Source organism: Monopterus albus, unplaced genomic scaffold, assembly GCF_001952655.1.
Source record: "Monopterus albus unplaced genomic scaffold, M_albus_1.0 scaffold288.1, whole genome shotgun sequence".
NCBI classification, from domain to species: Eukaryota; Metazoa; Chordata; class Actinopteri; order Synbranchiformes; family Synbranchidae; genus Monopterus; species Monopterus albus.
This window is the reverse complement of record NW_018128168.1, coordinates 770774-787515: the sequence shown is the minus strand read 5'-3', so window position 1 is coordinate 787515 and position 16742 is coordinate 770774. Positions and strand designations below refer to the sequence as shown.

The window sequence follows — 16742 nt, the reverse complement described above, 5'->3', positions numbered from 1 at the left end:
TACAGCCAGAATTTATAGTTTCTGTCCACAGAGATTAAACTGTGGTGTAATTTACAGCGTAGATGTGAACACTGGGCAGTGCTAGTCGGTTTGTTTCATTGTTGGTGTTATTTGTCCTGCTGGTTTTTTCCATTATGTATTTAGTTTTTAGATGTTTGAACCTGCCTTAGAAACCTAACAAGGGGTGGGGGCTGCAAATGAGCTTTTAAGATAGACACCCCATATGCACTACATTGTTTTCCTGTGTGTGACAGTTTAACTGCATATGTCTCTGCAAAACAAACAGATATTCAAATAATAAGCTTCTATTCAAGCCAACCTGGAAGGAACATGTTGTAACTGAGCAGTTTTGGAAACAGTGTGATTTGACTACTGAACAAATGTCGTCATTATTCTTGTCAGCACATGGCTCAAATTTCAGCTTACGCATGTTCACACGGGGTCGGATATGCATCCAATCCAAATGTGAATGTGAACCATTAACAGAAAACGATCTTACAAAAAACCCAGAACTGAGCATTTAATGTGAATGTAGCCTTTTTTATTTTACACTTAAAACTGTTTAAACTTAATTGAAGTTGATTCAATCATTACTGTACATTTTAATTTTATTTAATTTTATAGTGACTGGCAAGTCACTGTTTACTCTCAGATGGATTCTGATTAAATTTGTCTCCTAAAGGTCCTTTGGGTGTTTAAAAGCACGTGTGTGTCTGTGTGTGTGCAGGGCATGTTTAAGGCACATGCATTTTCTGCTGACACACAACTGTATTTACACACAGGAGCTACCACAAATGCATACTAATGTTTCTGTCCTGGCCTGAATATTCTGTGTGTGTGTGTGTGTGTGTGTGTGTGTGTGTGTGTGTGTGATTTTTCTATGATTGTTTTGACAAATTTTACTTTGATGCCATTGTTGCACTGTTCGGACATTTTGCTTTGTCAGAAGGGTGGTGTTAGGGTTAAGGGTAGAATTAAGTTTAGGTTGGGCATTTCATTGTGGAAGTTAAGACTAGGGTACGGAGCTAGAGAATGCATTATGTCACTGAACATCCTCATGTACAGTGTGTGTATATGTCTGGTCCATTGTTGTGTCATTGAGACTGAAGGTAACCTGCAGCTAATGTTTGGGAATTTCAGCAGCAGTTAAGTGCTGGCAAGGGAACCGTGTGTTAGGTTTGAGGAAGATGAGGCACATCATGCACTGTATAGTACTGAATGTAAACAAGACAACACAGATGATAAAGGATGCTGCTGGAGTTCTCTTGATCTCTGAGTTCAGAAATGTTTGACTGTGCTGTCAAAGACGCCGTGAGCAGGATTTTCAAGTAAAACTGCAAACATTTTATCCGCCTAAATCACGACACGGAAGATCTCGACTAAATGAGACACCGAGGGGGTTTTGCCTGTTGTTGTTTTTAGCAACAGTAGGAAACCTGCTACCTGGTGTCTTCCTTCCCGCAGTTGCTGAGCTGGTTGCCTCAGCATCAATTTTTAAAATTTATTTTATTTAACCAGGGAGGATCCCACTGAGGTTTACAACTTCTTTTTCAAGGGAGCCCTGACAAGGTGGCACCATTAAAAAGCCAAGTCTCAAAGTGAAACAGCAAACTGCTGGTCAGATTTTTACCCAGTATGACCTTTTCTTTTTCCTCTCAACTTAAATATCTCATAAAAATTCCTATCAAGGGCTCAAGCAAAGCACAATATCACTTAGAGAGCTGAGTTTGAGCTCCATCAAGTGAAAGCTAGACTCCACTATCAGTGTTTGGCAAGTATCGTCCAGCCGAGAGAGCAAAAATGCAACTTTAGATCAAGCACTAAAATCTGCAGATGAGTTTTAATGGCAGTGCAGCCAAGACAGCTGCTGTAATTCTGTTCAGTGGCAGGGTTCCAGCTCCAGGCCAAAACTATAGGAGGTGCATTATGATAGGTGGAGCAACATTTTAGCATCCAGACTGAGGCTGTAATGTTACCAACAAGCTTAAAGCCTTTTATACAATGTTCCTCTACTTTTCCTCTGCTCTTCAAGAGTAAATTAAACTCAATTAAAAACAGTTACAAACAGCATTTCTGTAGTTATAGTAAATCTTGTCAGCTGCACCAAGGGAACTTGTTTTAAATCAGAGAGTTTTCACATGTTGCTGTTACAGCTGTGAAATTCTGTTTGTCAGTGCATCTTAAAAAGACTCTGGTATAACATCAGCACACACAACAGTCAAAAAGAAATGTGTCTAATAAAATGGAGTATATCAGGGCAGTTCCAAGAGGTCGCAAGATAAATCTGTGCCTTTTCTAACTCCTATAATTTTGAAATCTTAGTGTTGTTTTTTTTGTGAAACTGAACAATTGTACCTTTTCAGATGTGGGGTTAGAAGGACACAGTTCTTTGGTGAAGCTGCTCATAACTCCAATGCATTTACAACTTGTGACACATAGGTGCAGATAGACACCGCTTCATTTTAAGAAGTCACAAGCCAAAACATCTGGGAATACTAGACCGTGGTGAGCGCTGTCACCTCACAGCAAGAAGGTTCTGGGTTCAAGCCCCAGCTGACACGCGGCCTTTCTGTGTGGAGTTTGCAAAATGGTAACAGCTTTGAGCCTGACCTGCCACCGCAGAGGGACGATGGGATAGTGTATTGTCCATTTCTTCTATACTACGAAGGTCATCTGGGTATATACTGTATTTTTCCATACTAAGAATTTAGATATACTGCTTGACTTGTATACACATTTTATCCTAGTCAAGTAGACCATTTCAGACACGCCCTTGGTCTTTGGTCCACTCAGGGTGTTTTGACTTGGATTTGATTCATTTTCCTGATGCAACGTGGATGTACCTTGTAATTGTTGCAAAGGCAAGTCCAAACCCATCTCTGTAACCCCTGTAGCTGGAAATCCAAAACACCTTCATCTTTATTTAAATCACACAACTTAGCCACTTCTCAGTTCTTCGCTCTCGCCTCCCTGCTGTTTTAGCTAAACTGCGCTATGAAATTATGAGATAGTTTCAAAATGTGCCCACCTTGCAACAGACAAGCAGCCTGCTGGTCTCAACATTCACCTGCTGCCTCAGCCTGACATCTTCAACTTAAAAAGTTACACCTTTAAAGCAACCAGAAAGACAGTCCCCTCGCTTCAAATGATCAAAACCAATAGGTGAATTTGCACTGACTGTAGTATATATTAGTCTGTTGGCACTGGTTGTTGTTGCACAAATTATACCTGAATGTGTGTGTGAGACAGAGATCATACAACTACGACAAACACAGAAAAAAAAAAGTTTGCACCAGGATGTTCCATTATTTATTTCAGTGGCCTTTCCCATTATCACAGCAGAGGTTGTCTCTATATCCGTCACCGCAGCAGCAACCGGGACAGCAGGTGAGCAGCACTTCCATTATGTTTGACCTCCCAAATTCAGTCATAAACTCACTGATGTCTGTCACAAACACACAAACAACACAAGCTGATGGGCAGAAACGCAAAAATGTACTCATGGTGGCATTACGATCCGTATAAATACTTTTAACCATAATGTGTTTATCAGGAAGTGGCAGTAAAAAAGTGACTTTGGCTGTGTGTGTGTGTGTGTGTGTGCATGAAAAAAAAACACTGATGTCGCTTTTTTAGCATTTTACAGTTGGTTGCATATATCAGGACAGGAAGGAAATGAACAGCTTGAGGTGTCTGAGTGATGCTCCTTCAGCTGCTGCTAGCTGTGTGTGATTGTGTGTGTGTTTGCTGTGAGAGTGAGAGACAGATACAAAGACAGAGGGAGGGAGAGGGAGAGAGACGCTTTCCTCTGTGAGTTATGCATCCTCAGTCATTTATCTGGTGAAGCTCTAAAGTCAAACTTTGCAAAAGTTTTCAGACAGGCCATAACACGGTCCACCTACCAGAGCACATAAGCTCTGCTTTCTATTACTTTCTCACTCACTCACTCTCTCAGTGCAGAGCTGCTGTATTTTGCTACACTCCCTGAAAACAACATAAGTACAGAAAAGCTGCTTGTTTGGGGAAAAATCAGTCCACTTCTCCGAGAACTCTGGAGACTGTTTTCTGAAGGAGCATTAGACTGATCCATTACACAGCTGTTTGTATCATCTGTCTAAACAGATGTGTTCTTAGAGGAGTAATTGACACAATACCGTTTAATTCTTCCGAGTATCGAATTCTCACTGTAGGTAGACTTGCTCCTTCATGGAGGATGGCAGCTTGGGTTCACTACGTTTAGTGCCTAGTTAGACCAGAGCTGAACACAGTGACATTAAGTCGCATGCTGGTGTAATGAGCTCTCCATTGGTAACCAGACACAAAGTCAAGGCAACATTTTTTACTTTATAACTGACTATAAAACAGAACAGAATTATATAAAAATGGAAAATAATAAGAGTTGAGGTACTAATAATAATACCCAGGTTTTCATGCATCTTTTCAGAAGACTGTTGCATCAACATTAGGAGTTGGTGTATCAACATAAAGAGGTGGTGGTGTTTGTTCTCGAGTGTGGTGGCGCTAAACCACTGCCTAAGAAGACAGCCCAGTGAGATGCAGTACTAAAAAAAATAGCGGCTAAAGTTCAAACGATGGAAAACAGCGTAGAGCACATGATGGACACATGGCATTTCATGGTTTCATCTGAGGAAGGTTAGGCTCTCCTCATCACTCCACTCGGATCTGATGGATCATAAGTGGATGCTTCATCTACATCGGATTTAATTTGCCAAGTCTTTCTCTATTGCATATTGTCACATTTCCATTTTATCGATACACAAAGCTTTCTAACTCTGTCAACCATAACAATATCTAGTGACACTTTTGTTTAATTAATCAATTTTTATGTACAAAATGGAAACAAATGTATTGTAAAAATCAAGGTCAATAGTGTGGCTGTTGGCCAGAATCAAATCAGGGATGTTGTGATTATATGGCATGCATTGTGACTACTACTCAACCAGGAAGCTCTGTGACACAGCTAATACAGCTGGTTTAATTTAATACTCGCCCTCTCCATTCCCCCAACAAGCAGCACTTGAAAGTCGGTTTGCAAAGGTCAACAGGGCAAATTTACACCTACCCGAAAGATCCATGCATATTTACTTTGCATCCATGAGTTTGCACAGCACCCTAATTTGTACATCACTTTAGATGAAAGCATCTGCCAAATACCTAAATGTAAAAGACTAAACGACATCACAGACTGCGGTTAAGTTCTCAGCTATTGCTATTATAAATGCTTTTGTTATCTGGTGTGTGCAGTGCATTCGAACAGTGACCAAGACACATAGAAACCAGTCAAAAAGTCAGTGTAAACTTTTCAACCATCTCCTGCATAATAATGTACTTTTCTACTGTTGATCTCTATTGTCTAGTGTGCTCCAAACACTCACAACATCTACAACATAGTTATTTTTTTTTTATGTAGAACTATTGTGTCCTCGAACTATAGCTCAAAAGTATTATATTTAGTGCTTGGACTGGACATACAGATGCACTGTGGAGAAACTGATTACACAGCAGTTTCTAGGAACAGTCATGACACCACTGGAATCTATTGTAACTGCTGTTGAATCAATCACTACAAAAGAAATCAAGATATAAAGTTGCCAAAGCCACCGTTCAAGCCTTCAGGCTGCAAATATTTATGTAGTCAAAAAAATCTATTTTCAGTAAAATACTCCTTTTATGCCACACGAAGAGCAGCAGGTCACTACGACCACTGCAACACTACCACAACACGCTGGGCAGACACAAAATGGCGGATTTGTCAGGCGGAGACAGCTTCCTGTGTTTCCATTCTGGCAGGTGTGCAAAGCCGCACTTTGGAAATGAGTGAGTAACAGTAATGTTACTGTGTAGATATTGCATGTGTACGATGTGAGAGCCTGACAAATCCTTTTATATCAGAGAGTGTGCATGTGTGGGTGCGCGCGTTTATTTGTCTGGGATCACACATAGCTTTCAGACATGTTTATCCTCAACATTAATGTGTGTCCAAGAGCGTTGTACGTGTGTGTAGTTTGGAGTGTGAAATCCTATTAGGCGTGTTAAAACCCTCTTTGGCCTACTGCCTGCTCTGCGAGAGGCAGACTACATGCGCACACAGTTATCACACCTGTTTACGTGTTTGTTTTTCTCTGCAGGCCTGTGTGTGCGACTTTGTGTATGAGCTTCAGGAGAAGTGCTATGTGCTGATGTACATTTCACACCACCAACATTGTTTGTCTCACACCTACAGTAACACAGGTTTTACCTCCTGGCATCTCACCCTACGGAGTCTTTAATGCGCCACCAAGAGACTTCTTCACTTTTTAGTTATTCTCATTGAACAAAGTGAGACTTGACATACAGTATTTTAAAAAAAGGTGTAACTGCAGTAGTTTAAATGAGACATGTAATTAAATTAACAATTGTACATAAGTGATAATGTTTTGAAACGAATGCAAAATAAATTTTAACTAGGCTTTAAAATTTACTTGCAATAAGGAAGGAAAATGCATTTAAAAATGGGACACAGATCAATTTAACAGCCTTCATTCAAAGAAAATAAAACTGTGGAGCGCCTCAAGACCGGCTGCTGACATTTGCTGCAGATCTCCGTCTCCTCCGTTTCCTGTCTCTGCAAACTACTGAGAAATTAAGGCAAAATAGGCCCAGAACAAATTGAAAAAGCATTATTTATTTGTTTGAATTAAGTTTTAATTCATCATTCAAAAGCCTAATAAGAAATATGCCACCTGGTCAAACATATGTGGACAAGGACACCACGTTCTTTCAGCCATATAGTCCAGATTTATTAATGGACAAATTCAATGGCCCTTCATTTTTCTTACTTTAATGTAGGGTTTGATTGTGTTAGTGGATATATATGAATTCATTAGCATTAAATAGTGTCATACAGCTGAGATCCAAAGCTCATTTTTACCCTTGGAAAGAAACCAATCTTACCTTGGGTCCATTCTTCCTTTAAGTGAGTAAATTCCTCCTACTTACTACTGAAGAAAAAGATGTGAAATATAAAAAACTCAAGATCTACTACTACTGTAATTTAACCTTGTAGTACTTACTGTATATAATAATTCTGGCATACTCAGTACTATATACTTGCAGCCATGTTAATGTAATCTAACCTTAGGCGTCATTGAAATTGACATCTCAGCCTGCTTGTCAAGGATAAAATAAAATCGCAGACTTACTCTTACAGTGGTTTTTGCTGTGATTTAACCTTTCTGTTTAATGTAGCGCAGACTCTTTTCACCTCTGCTTCCCATCTCTTCTCTGTCCTCGTCTTCTTCCTTTCTTTTCACTGAATACTAAACACATTACGTGACCATACGCTGCTCCGCCACAGAGGATCATCTATGGCATTTCACATGTTCACTTCTCTCTGTAGGGGAGTGACAAGTGGAGCACCGCAGGGCTAGTGGAGGGGATTTACATCAGCATATCAGCAGACCCTGCAAAGACAGAGACAGAGACGGAGATAGACAGACAGACAGACAGACTGAGCCGCGGAGAAAAAGACAAAGACAGATGAGACATATATTGCGCCATGATGAGAAAAGTAAGAGCTTGTATCAATAGCGTTGTTATTCTCCCCATTTTGCCCCCTTTGCCATCCCCTACAACACAGCAGTGAATGTCTCTATCAACACCACAGGCTGGGCAGCAGGCAGTGCAATATTTCTATAATAGAAATGTTCGTCACGCTCTGTGTTTCCATATCTCTTATAGACACGTCCATCACACGGCTCCACCCCTCGCCTCCATCACCAGCACCCTTCAGCTTCATGTCGGTTAAAACCCCAGAGGCAGAGGACAGGGTTAGAAAAGATGTAGGCTTTCTTTGCCCATCAGGGATGTGTAGTGATGTGTGATGTTGAAGCCTTAGTATTATAAAAGTCAGTCACCCTATTCTTGGGGGGTGTTATAAAACGGACACGTGAGATGGGTTGACTAGGAGTCAAAGCAAATTACATTCTCATGGATGTCTCTGAATGGTGCATCAGACAGACAGACGCACACTGGCTCTGTGTCTCCTGGTCATGACAAGTGTAGTTGTATTTGCCTCAAGAGCGAGCTGCTTCTTGATCCGACGCTCCTTCACCCCAGAACCTCCTCCTTTCTTTGCTCCTCATTTCTCCTGGCTCTAATTTAATCTAACCCAAATGACTCACTTTCATTGATTACACAAATCTCATGTGTCATTTCTGCCTTGTAACATGTGTGTGTTTGTGTGTGCGAGTGCATATACACCAGAGGGTGAGTAGTTCTCTAGTACTGTGATCAGACTGTGTAGTATGTCCTGATGTGACATCCCAAGACACTGAGAAAAGATTAATCCTTCACAAGCTTGTCCTCAGTTTGACATCTCTATGTCCTGGGGAATCACCAAGTTCCATAATAAAAAAAAATAAAAAAAACACTGGGGAAGAAAATTCATCTTCCTTTTTAAATTTTTTTTTTTTAATTACATTTATATTTAACCAGGTTTACACTTTTCCAAAACCAAAATCTGCAAGGGAGACCTCACCAGCAAGGCAGTAGCAGCCTGCAGATCCAGTTTTCAATACATAAACAAGAGGAGAATGTGAGGGACTTCTACAAACATTCAATTACTGAATGAACTAAAAGATGACTGGCAGGAGACTGTGATTGAAAATCTGAAGTGCATTTGTTGATTTTGTCTTTCTTGAACTTTAAGCTTTCTCTAGGTCCATATGTTGCACCAGGTCCCATGCAGAGGCGTACTCAAATTAAAATGGCTGCAGCTGTGCTCATTTATATCAGAATATGTGGGCAAAAAAAAAAAAAAAAAAAAAAAAAAAACATTGTGGAGCTGCAATATTTTGCATATTTGTCGGTAATTTGCGACAGTTTTAGTAACTTTCCCCCATGGTGTGAACTTCCGTGGTGCCCCAGCCCTGAACAGCAAAGCAGTTGTTACCATTTTTCAGCTAACAAAATGTTGCAGTAGTCATTTGTCATTTTACAACATTCAACATTTGAGGCGCCATTGTGTTATAATAATAAGCTTGTATTTACTGCAATGGCAGCTAGTTAGCAGCCTGGCTTGTCAACACTGAGTATATTGATTCCCACATGCTGTTACTTTAGATTCATTATAGATTCTCACTTGTGTTCGTGTCCAGTAGTGGCGAACATGTGCGACACCTGTGTACGTTCGCTTGTGTGCAGCCTGGAGAGGCTCAACTCCAGCTTAACAATGTCACATGTCCAGCTGGTTCACTGCCTGTGTGGCCACTGGGACTGTAGTGATATTATAAATTATCATTATTTTGAATGCCCATACCATACCGACATCCGGAGTATAAACAAAAATTCAACTCCCCTGGAATATCCTAATATTTGGTATGTGACAAAAAGAAAATGATGACACTGCATTTTGATGCCACAGTGCAACACATGCAATAACATCTTGCTCTTTTGGTTTTGGACAGTAAACAAAAGAAGCTGCCTTTAACTTCATCATTACCTTGTTCTCAGAGGACTTTAGCTTATTGTAGTCCCTAAATGCATACAGCATGGATCTGCAGTAACTGCAAACACACACATACTGTACAGTATATGAGCCTCATGGGTCATTTATCTTTGTGCTTTCCAGTCACCTTCATCATCATTTTTCTGTTGATGGCTCTTTGCAGATTTGTTGGGTGCAGTTGTTCTCCACCGTGGTTTGGAATAGTAATATGAGAACTGGCAAAGTACGTGAAACCCCAGTTCGACAGGGCTCTGCACTGTGTGTTTCTGTGTGCACGTACAGTGATGTGTAGGAGGGATCCCAGTCATATAGGTTTTTAGATATCTACATTCTTTAAAACAAAGGATGCAAGTTTTTTTTGTCTTGTTGACAGCAAATCTGGCTGCTTTGTATGTGTTTAAATGAGCTTACGCCCTGTCGTTTGGCGACAGACCACCGTCTGTGTACAAGTACTGAGACCACACAACAGTCCCCCTTTCAGTAAAGCAAGACTTTCTCCATATGACCCTTTGTGCCCTGAAAATCTCTGAGCGTGACATGAATGGAAAGCAAGCCAGTCATAATGCTGAGTGCTGAAATATTCCACCTGGTTGTTCTCAGCAGCCGGAGCAGCGCTCTCTGTGTGTATATGCACAGAGAGCGCTAGCGCTGTGGGGGAATGAATGATGAATGATGCAAAATGGAAAAGAGGCAGGCAGATTCTTAACAGCTTCTTCTGTGTGTATCATGTTAGCTGCTACAGATGTATCTACTACAAAAGGAGGTCAGGAGCAAGGCTCTAACTGCTACTGAATCTCTCCATGCTCTCTGCTGCCCTGCACTTCTGTTCGGCCTTCTAGCCCTTCAGCCGACATCACTTACGCCAGTACAAAAAGAGGGCAGGCAGGAATCAGCTGTCTCTGCATGCTTACCTAACTGTTTGGTCTCTCCGCCTGCTCTGCATCCTCAGTACACCCCCACGTTCTCAACAGTTTGTTTACCCGAGCTTAACCCTTGGTCATCAAAATGAACATTTCCTGTGCATATGTGTGTCTGTTTTGTTTGTTTGTGAGTGTGGCTGGCAGCAGTTCCGACCCTTTCTCTGGTGGCTTATCTGGGTAGTTTGTCTCATGCTATGTGGGAGGAAGTCTCACCATCAATTGCACATTGTGCTGACTGGCTGGAAAAGCCTCTGTGTGTGTGTACGCTCTCACAAATGCTCACATACACCAGTGTACATCTGTGATGCTTATTTAAAGAGCTGAGATGAAACTGAAACCTCTTTCAAAATCATTCTGTTATCAGCAATAACACAAGTTGCTAAAAGCTAACCAATACAATATAACCTTGCTTAATAATAATATGTTGTGTAATTCACTCTATTGGTCTAGATGTGAGTGGTACATTTGTTTAAAAAAAGGTTTTTATAATATAAAATATTTGTTTTTAAGAATAATAATGTCTATTTACCATTCCTTTAGTTTAGTCAGACAGTCAGAGGTCAGTGATGGGGATATTGAACTAAGAGGTCCAAGCAGTGGATATGTGCAATATCCCAAAGTTTGCTTCTCAGTATGATGTTAAGTAATACTGTGGCCAAAATGACCAAAATCAATAGCAATACTTTTTTATAATTTCTATTATTTAATGTGTCTAATGTATTATTGGGTAGGGAAGAGTCGTGTGTCATCATGAGGTGACTTCAGTAGAGCTTCATTAACTGAATTGCCTGATACTAAATATTTCATTTATCATGTCATCACATGTATGCTAAGGTTTTTCTTTAGTTTTTCATGGTCAAAGTTAAACCTGTGAATTCTCTAAACTATGGAGGTGGTTGTTGCATGTATCTACAGTAGAGATACAAAAAAAAAAAAAGTGCCCTGGATGTGATATGAGGTGCATCTGTTTATCAGTCTAATTGAAGCTCCATAGTGCTGGTCTACAACATAAACACTCCCGTAACAAAAAGAATCCATCTTTGCTCATTTCTGGGCCTCTGAAAACAAAAATAACTTTTAGACTTGTTGATTGGCTGTGGTTTGTAAGATATGGCACTGGCAATGTATGAATTTTGCTTGAATAACCAAAGCTCTTAGTGGATCTAATGAGGAATAATTTCCTTTAAATACAAAAAGGTCCTTAGGCTTGTATTGTGTCTCAGGCACTACTAGAAACATTTTCATTTAACTACAGCCCTTATTAAATTCAAACTGCAGCTCAGGACTCCAAGCTCTTAGTTTAATACAACGGCCCGTATTCTCTATTCAAGTCAAAAGGTGACATTATCTTTACTTGTCAGTTTTTCAGCTTTTAAAAGGTCATATTTGAATTCAACGCCTCGAAACCCATAAAAATTAGCATAGTTAAATTCAGAATCGGAAAACTTTTGTAAAGTTGCAGACCCCTCTACTCAAAACAGGTACTGGTAGTTATACTGTATCTATGCATGAGGTTTCAAACTGTGGTCAAGGTCAGTTGGTTTACCACTTTAGTCCAGACTCAAATAGATCACTAGCTACTGGATGGATTCACATGGAATTAATGAATGCTCTCAAAATTGTACCAGTTGTGGTGACTTTTTATTTAGCACCGTCATCAGACCAACATTTTTTATTTGTCCAGAACATCAGTTTATGACCAAATACCTGCAAAACAAAGCTCCTCCCATCTGCCTTAGCTGTACTTTGTATTCAGTGCTAATTAGTGATTGATATTATGCCAACATGCTAAACTGAGACGGTGAAAAGAGTAAAGATTATATGTCCTAAACATCAGCATGCTAGCGTTGTCACTGCGAGCACAGCATCACTGAGCTGCTAGTGTGGCTGTAGAATCGCCGCCTTGTTTAGACAGCGGAGAAGCTGGATCGATGATACTGGAAGAGTGATGGTCAATATCGTGGCTAAGGGAGCAACAGTTGTAATGATGTATACTACACATGCTGCTATGCTGGCAAATCATTGTGGCAGCTGTAGTTTTTTCAGTTATATCTTAATGAATCTGTTTAATTGATTAAAAAGACGAGGGGCTCAAAGTGCTCTAGTAGATACTTGTTTATCTTTAACCCCAGAAACATGTTTCACTTCTTTAGAAAGAAAGATGAAAGGGACCCTCATTTATGAAGGAGTAATGACATCCAGAAGCCAGTGAAACAGCAGCCCGGCCAGGATGTGACCATGTGATTTCTGCTCTCTACAAGGACACAAAAAGGTTCAGAGAAGCTTTGTCCCATTCTCAAAAAGCAATTGCTCTCATTTACCCTCCGTCTCAGATTAGAGGTGACACACCAGCACCTCTGCGCCTCGCTATTCATCTCTAATCAATAAGGAGGGAACAGCAACCAAGAGATCCTTGAGGGGAAGGCCAGACCTTTTGCTCCTTCTCCTTCCTGATGTCACATCCTGTTTGTTGTTCCTATAGCTGGGAAACGGACTCTCACAGAGAAAAGGGAGCCACTATTCTAGCAGGCTCCCCAGACAGACAGACAGACAGACAGAGAGCCCTCTCTATATCCCTCTGTCATCCGGGCCGCCCCTCTTTTTCTCACACGATCACTGCCTCTTTTTCTTTTCACCACTTCCTCACTCCCTCTACCTCACTCTTTGTGCCATCTTGACATCTCTCTACCCTCCCCCAAACATATTTCCTCACTGCTCTCTTGATCCAGTGTTTCCCTCCTCCTCGCCTCTCCACAGCTTTGTGAGCATCTTTCATTTCCCCGCCTCCTTCTGTCACTCCTGCTCTGTCAGACATCAGTTGTTTTTCCCATGAAATGTTTTATTTAGAGCAGATTAATTAATTAGATACAGCACCAGAGCCCTGGCCATTCTTAGCCCAGGCCCATGAAGGCCCTTCGGCCTTTGGTGCTGCAGAAAATGTGTGTACATACTCAGCAAGCTGTGTGATTTCCAAACACTTGCTGTGTATCTGCACCAGTGTGCGCACTAATTGGACTTGTCAAAAAACGTCTTTAGAGGAAATGTGTGTATGCTTGCCTGATTGTCAAAAAAGAAGAAATAACTGCTGCACCTCTCTCTCCTCATGTTGGTAACAGGGTTGTGTTTGTTGGTATGTCACCAAATAAACCAGTGTTTCATTAGCGATTCTTTTCTAACACCTTCCTCCCCTCTCTGTCTCTCTCCGACTGCAGGGACGAGTTCTCACACCAAGTACAGAGCAGTGAGCAATGAGGAAGAAAGAAAAGAGGTGCTTGTCCAATCAGGGATATAGATGGCCACAGAAGACATGAGTACCAGCCAATCTGGCGCCAGGACGACCTCCAGAGTTAGACATAACAAAACAAATGTGACCCCCTAATTAAACAAGTGATACGGTTTACCTAGACACATACTGCCAATGGAGTGATACATCCTATTCCTGCACTAATTTCTACTTTGATGAATCCTTAATTAAAACAAGAGCTTAACACAACTCACACAATAAAAGCTAAGGAGAAACAGGGACGTTTTACCATGCTGTGACTACACTTTCTGTAAAGCAGAACAGACACCAAGTCACCGTGCATTGAAATATAAACAAGCCCTCACTCCCTTTCAAATGGTGCCAGCCTGCATAAATAAATGTTAGATGGCAAACACCTCTGGACAACTTTCTCCAATGGATATTCCAGTGACATCCCAAATGGAACAGAGGACAGGCCAAGGACGGCAGAGACATTACGTGACCAGAGGTTCTTCAACAGTGGTCCTGTCCACCGCCAGCTCCTTCCTCTGTTGGCTCATCTTTCTGTCAATAATGCGGTTACCAATGGTAACAGCTGACTGCTGGCTTATTGAAGGGGAAAAGGGATTTGTGTGGCTAGCCATCTGCAGTATGAACCAGCCTCCTTATGAGGCCATCCCTTCTCACATTAACAGGTAAGAGAAACTTACTGTTCTATGAAAGCAAGTTGTTTTCTATACATTGCTTTGCCTCTTTGCTAAACATCTGCAGCACTTTTCTCAACAGCACCATTGTGGATCTGAGGCTGAATGAGAACAAGATACGGTCGGTCCATTATTCTTCACTCAGTCGCTTTGGCAACCTCACCTATCTGAACCTCACCAAGAACGATATCAGCTACGTGGAAGACGGCGCATTCTCAGCACAGTTCAACCTGCAGGTGAGTGATGACATCATGTACTTGTATACGAATGCATAGCTTGGTTGTAACCAGCTGCAGCATTAAAGTCTGGGGAAGACAAAATCAGTGATTTGTCTCTAAACACATTATACATGTTAGAAAATGTGGTATGTGGTGCTGAATTGTGGAGTTTTTCATAATTTTTGGGTTCAGCATCTTTTGAGAAAGCATAACATAACTCCTCCCCTTAATACTGTAATGTTATAAAAGCTAGAGCTGTTAAAGGCTCCACACTTAGTTTTAGGTTGTGATGGGAAGAGCAGCTGTTTGAAAACAGCTGGATCTTATGGCTCTGTTCCTTTCATAGAGCTGTTCAAAAGAACGACTCATCGTTCTATTTATTTATCTTTGCCATATTTGTGGTATAATCCAAGCGCTGCATGCATCCAGTCTGTGTGTCTGTCTGTTTGACCGAGGGCAGGGTTTAGCTACACAAAGTGCAAGGCAAAGTGGCCACATAAAATCCTCCCTGCATGGTTGTGCCGAGGTGTGGCCAGGATAGTTTGTGCTTTAGAACATAATCGCCGTGAAATAATCATAAAACAACATTTTATTTCTCTGATTCACTGCTTTGTTTTGCTGGCGCTGCTCCCTCTCTTCATTTACTCTCTAGCTCAATTGACCACCAACGTGCCCTCTCTCACTTAGTGAAGTAGATTTAAAACACAGGCAGTAAAATTTGGGCACAAAGATAAAAAGATCTGCTCTCTGATAAGACTTAGATCCTTTTGTTCCTACCGTTAAACCAGTGAAAAGAATCTGATCACTAATAATTAAGATCACAGGCTAAAATCTAGGGGCACACAAAAATAGCATTAATGCAGCTGCCTTGTTGTTAAACAATTACAAAGGTACAAACACATGAAAAAGTTTAAATCAACTGTAGGGGTATGAGGGAGATCAACGGCCACACGGACACAGCGAACCATGCAGGTGCCACATTGGGCAGCCACATCTAAACCGCTATTAGCCATTAGCCTAGCAAGCTGGCTACAGTTAACACGTGCCGGCGGTGATTAACAGACCCCAGGCAAGGCTGACATTATCTTGATTTCCATCATTTTGAAACAAATTTTATACGCTTGGCTATTTTTTAATTATTCAAATTTGGCTGGATGGTTTATAACATTTTCCTGTGACATGACAGAACACATTTATTTCTACTTTACCCAGATTTTAAGTTGTTGCTGACATCACCAGGCTAATAATCTGGTTAGATTATATATATATACTGTATATACTCACTGGCCACTTTATTAGGTACACCTCTACACTTCTGCTGTAAACATCTGTGTTTATGAAGCTCAAAATGTTTAGATTTTTGGTGAAATTGTCATAAATGTATAAATTCAATTATATGTTTATTATTGAGGTCATACTTAAATACATTGTGCAGCTATTTACATATTTTCATGCAAATAAAATTTTGAAAGAAAGACAGAGGGAGTTTTTTTATACTGTGGAACTGAAACTATTACTTGGGTAAAGGATCTAAATCATTCCACCACTACACAAACAGATGGACGCAGTCTCAAAAGAAAGACAACACCCGCTCATTATGGCTTCCAGAAACATTCAGGCAAAAGTGTTTCACCACACTGAGCTGAGCGCGGCCATAATGAGCTGGCATGCTTACACATCTACCCAGGCCGCTGGAGCTTTGCCAGGAGATATGTGAACATGAAAAATCTGAGTAAATTCAGCGCAGCATAAAGGCTTAGATCGCCATGTGAAACATGAATTGCATTGAACCATCTTCTGTTTGTTCCGCATGTTCCCAGCTTGTAGTGAGTGATGCCTGGCGCCAACCGGCTCTTCAGAGATTAGAATAATCCCACTTGTCTCTGTCTCCCCAGGTTCTCCAGATGGGCTTTAACAAGTTGAGGAACCTGACGGAAGGAATGTTGCGAGGCCTGGGCAAGCTGCAGTACCTCTACCTGCAAGCCAACCTCATCGAGACTGTTACACCCAACACCTTCTGGGAATGTCCCAACATAGAGAATATCGACCTCTCCATGAACAGGTATGGACCAGCGTCTGTGTATGTGACAAAAGAGACAGAAAACATGGTAGTGCTGAAATTATTTTTCTGATGAATTCATTTGATGA

General features: G+C 41.0%; 1 protein-coding gene across 6 annotated transcripts in view; it reads left to right on the top strand.

The window, feature by feature from the left end:
• The window catches only part of LOC109973285 (protein ELFN1-like), a 115897-nt gene that overhangs the window by 95547 nt on the left and 3608 nt on the right, over window positions 1-16742 (top strand). For 5 of the 6 annotated variants that reach the window (XM_020622751.1, XM_020622749.1, XM_020622753.1 and 2 more), the window contains 3 exons: window positions 13641-14367; window positions 14459-14612; window positions 16490-16656. In XM_020622751.1, coding sequence (XP_020478407.1) covers window positions 14078-14367; window positions 14459-14612; window positions 16490-16656 — 611 coding nt within the window. In that variant the 5' untranslated portion in view covers window positions 13641-14077. Of the gene's footprint in view, window positions 1-7500; window positions 7571-13640; window positions 14368-14458; window positions 14613-16489; window positions 16657-16742 lie in introns of those variants that run through there. The other variant, XM_020622752.1, reaches the window with a different exon arrangement.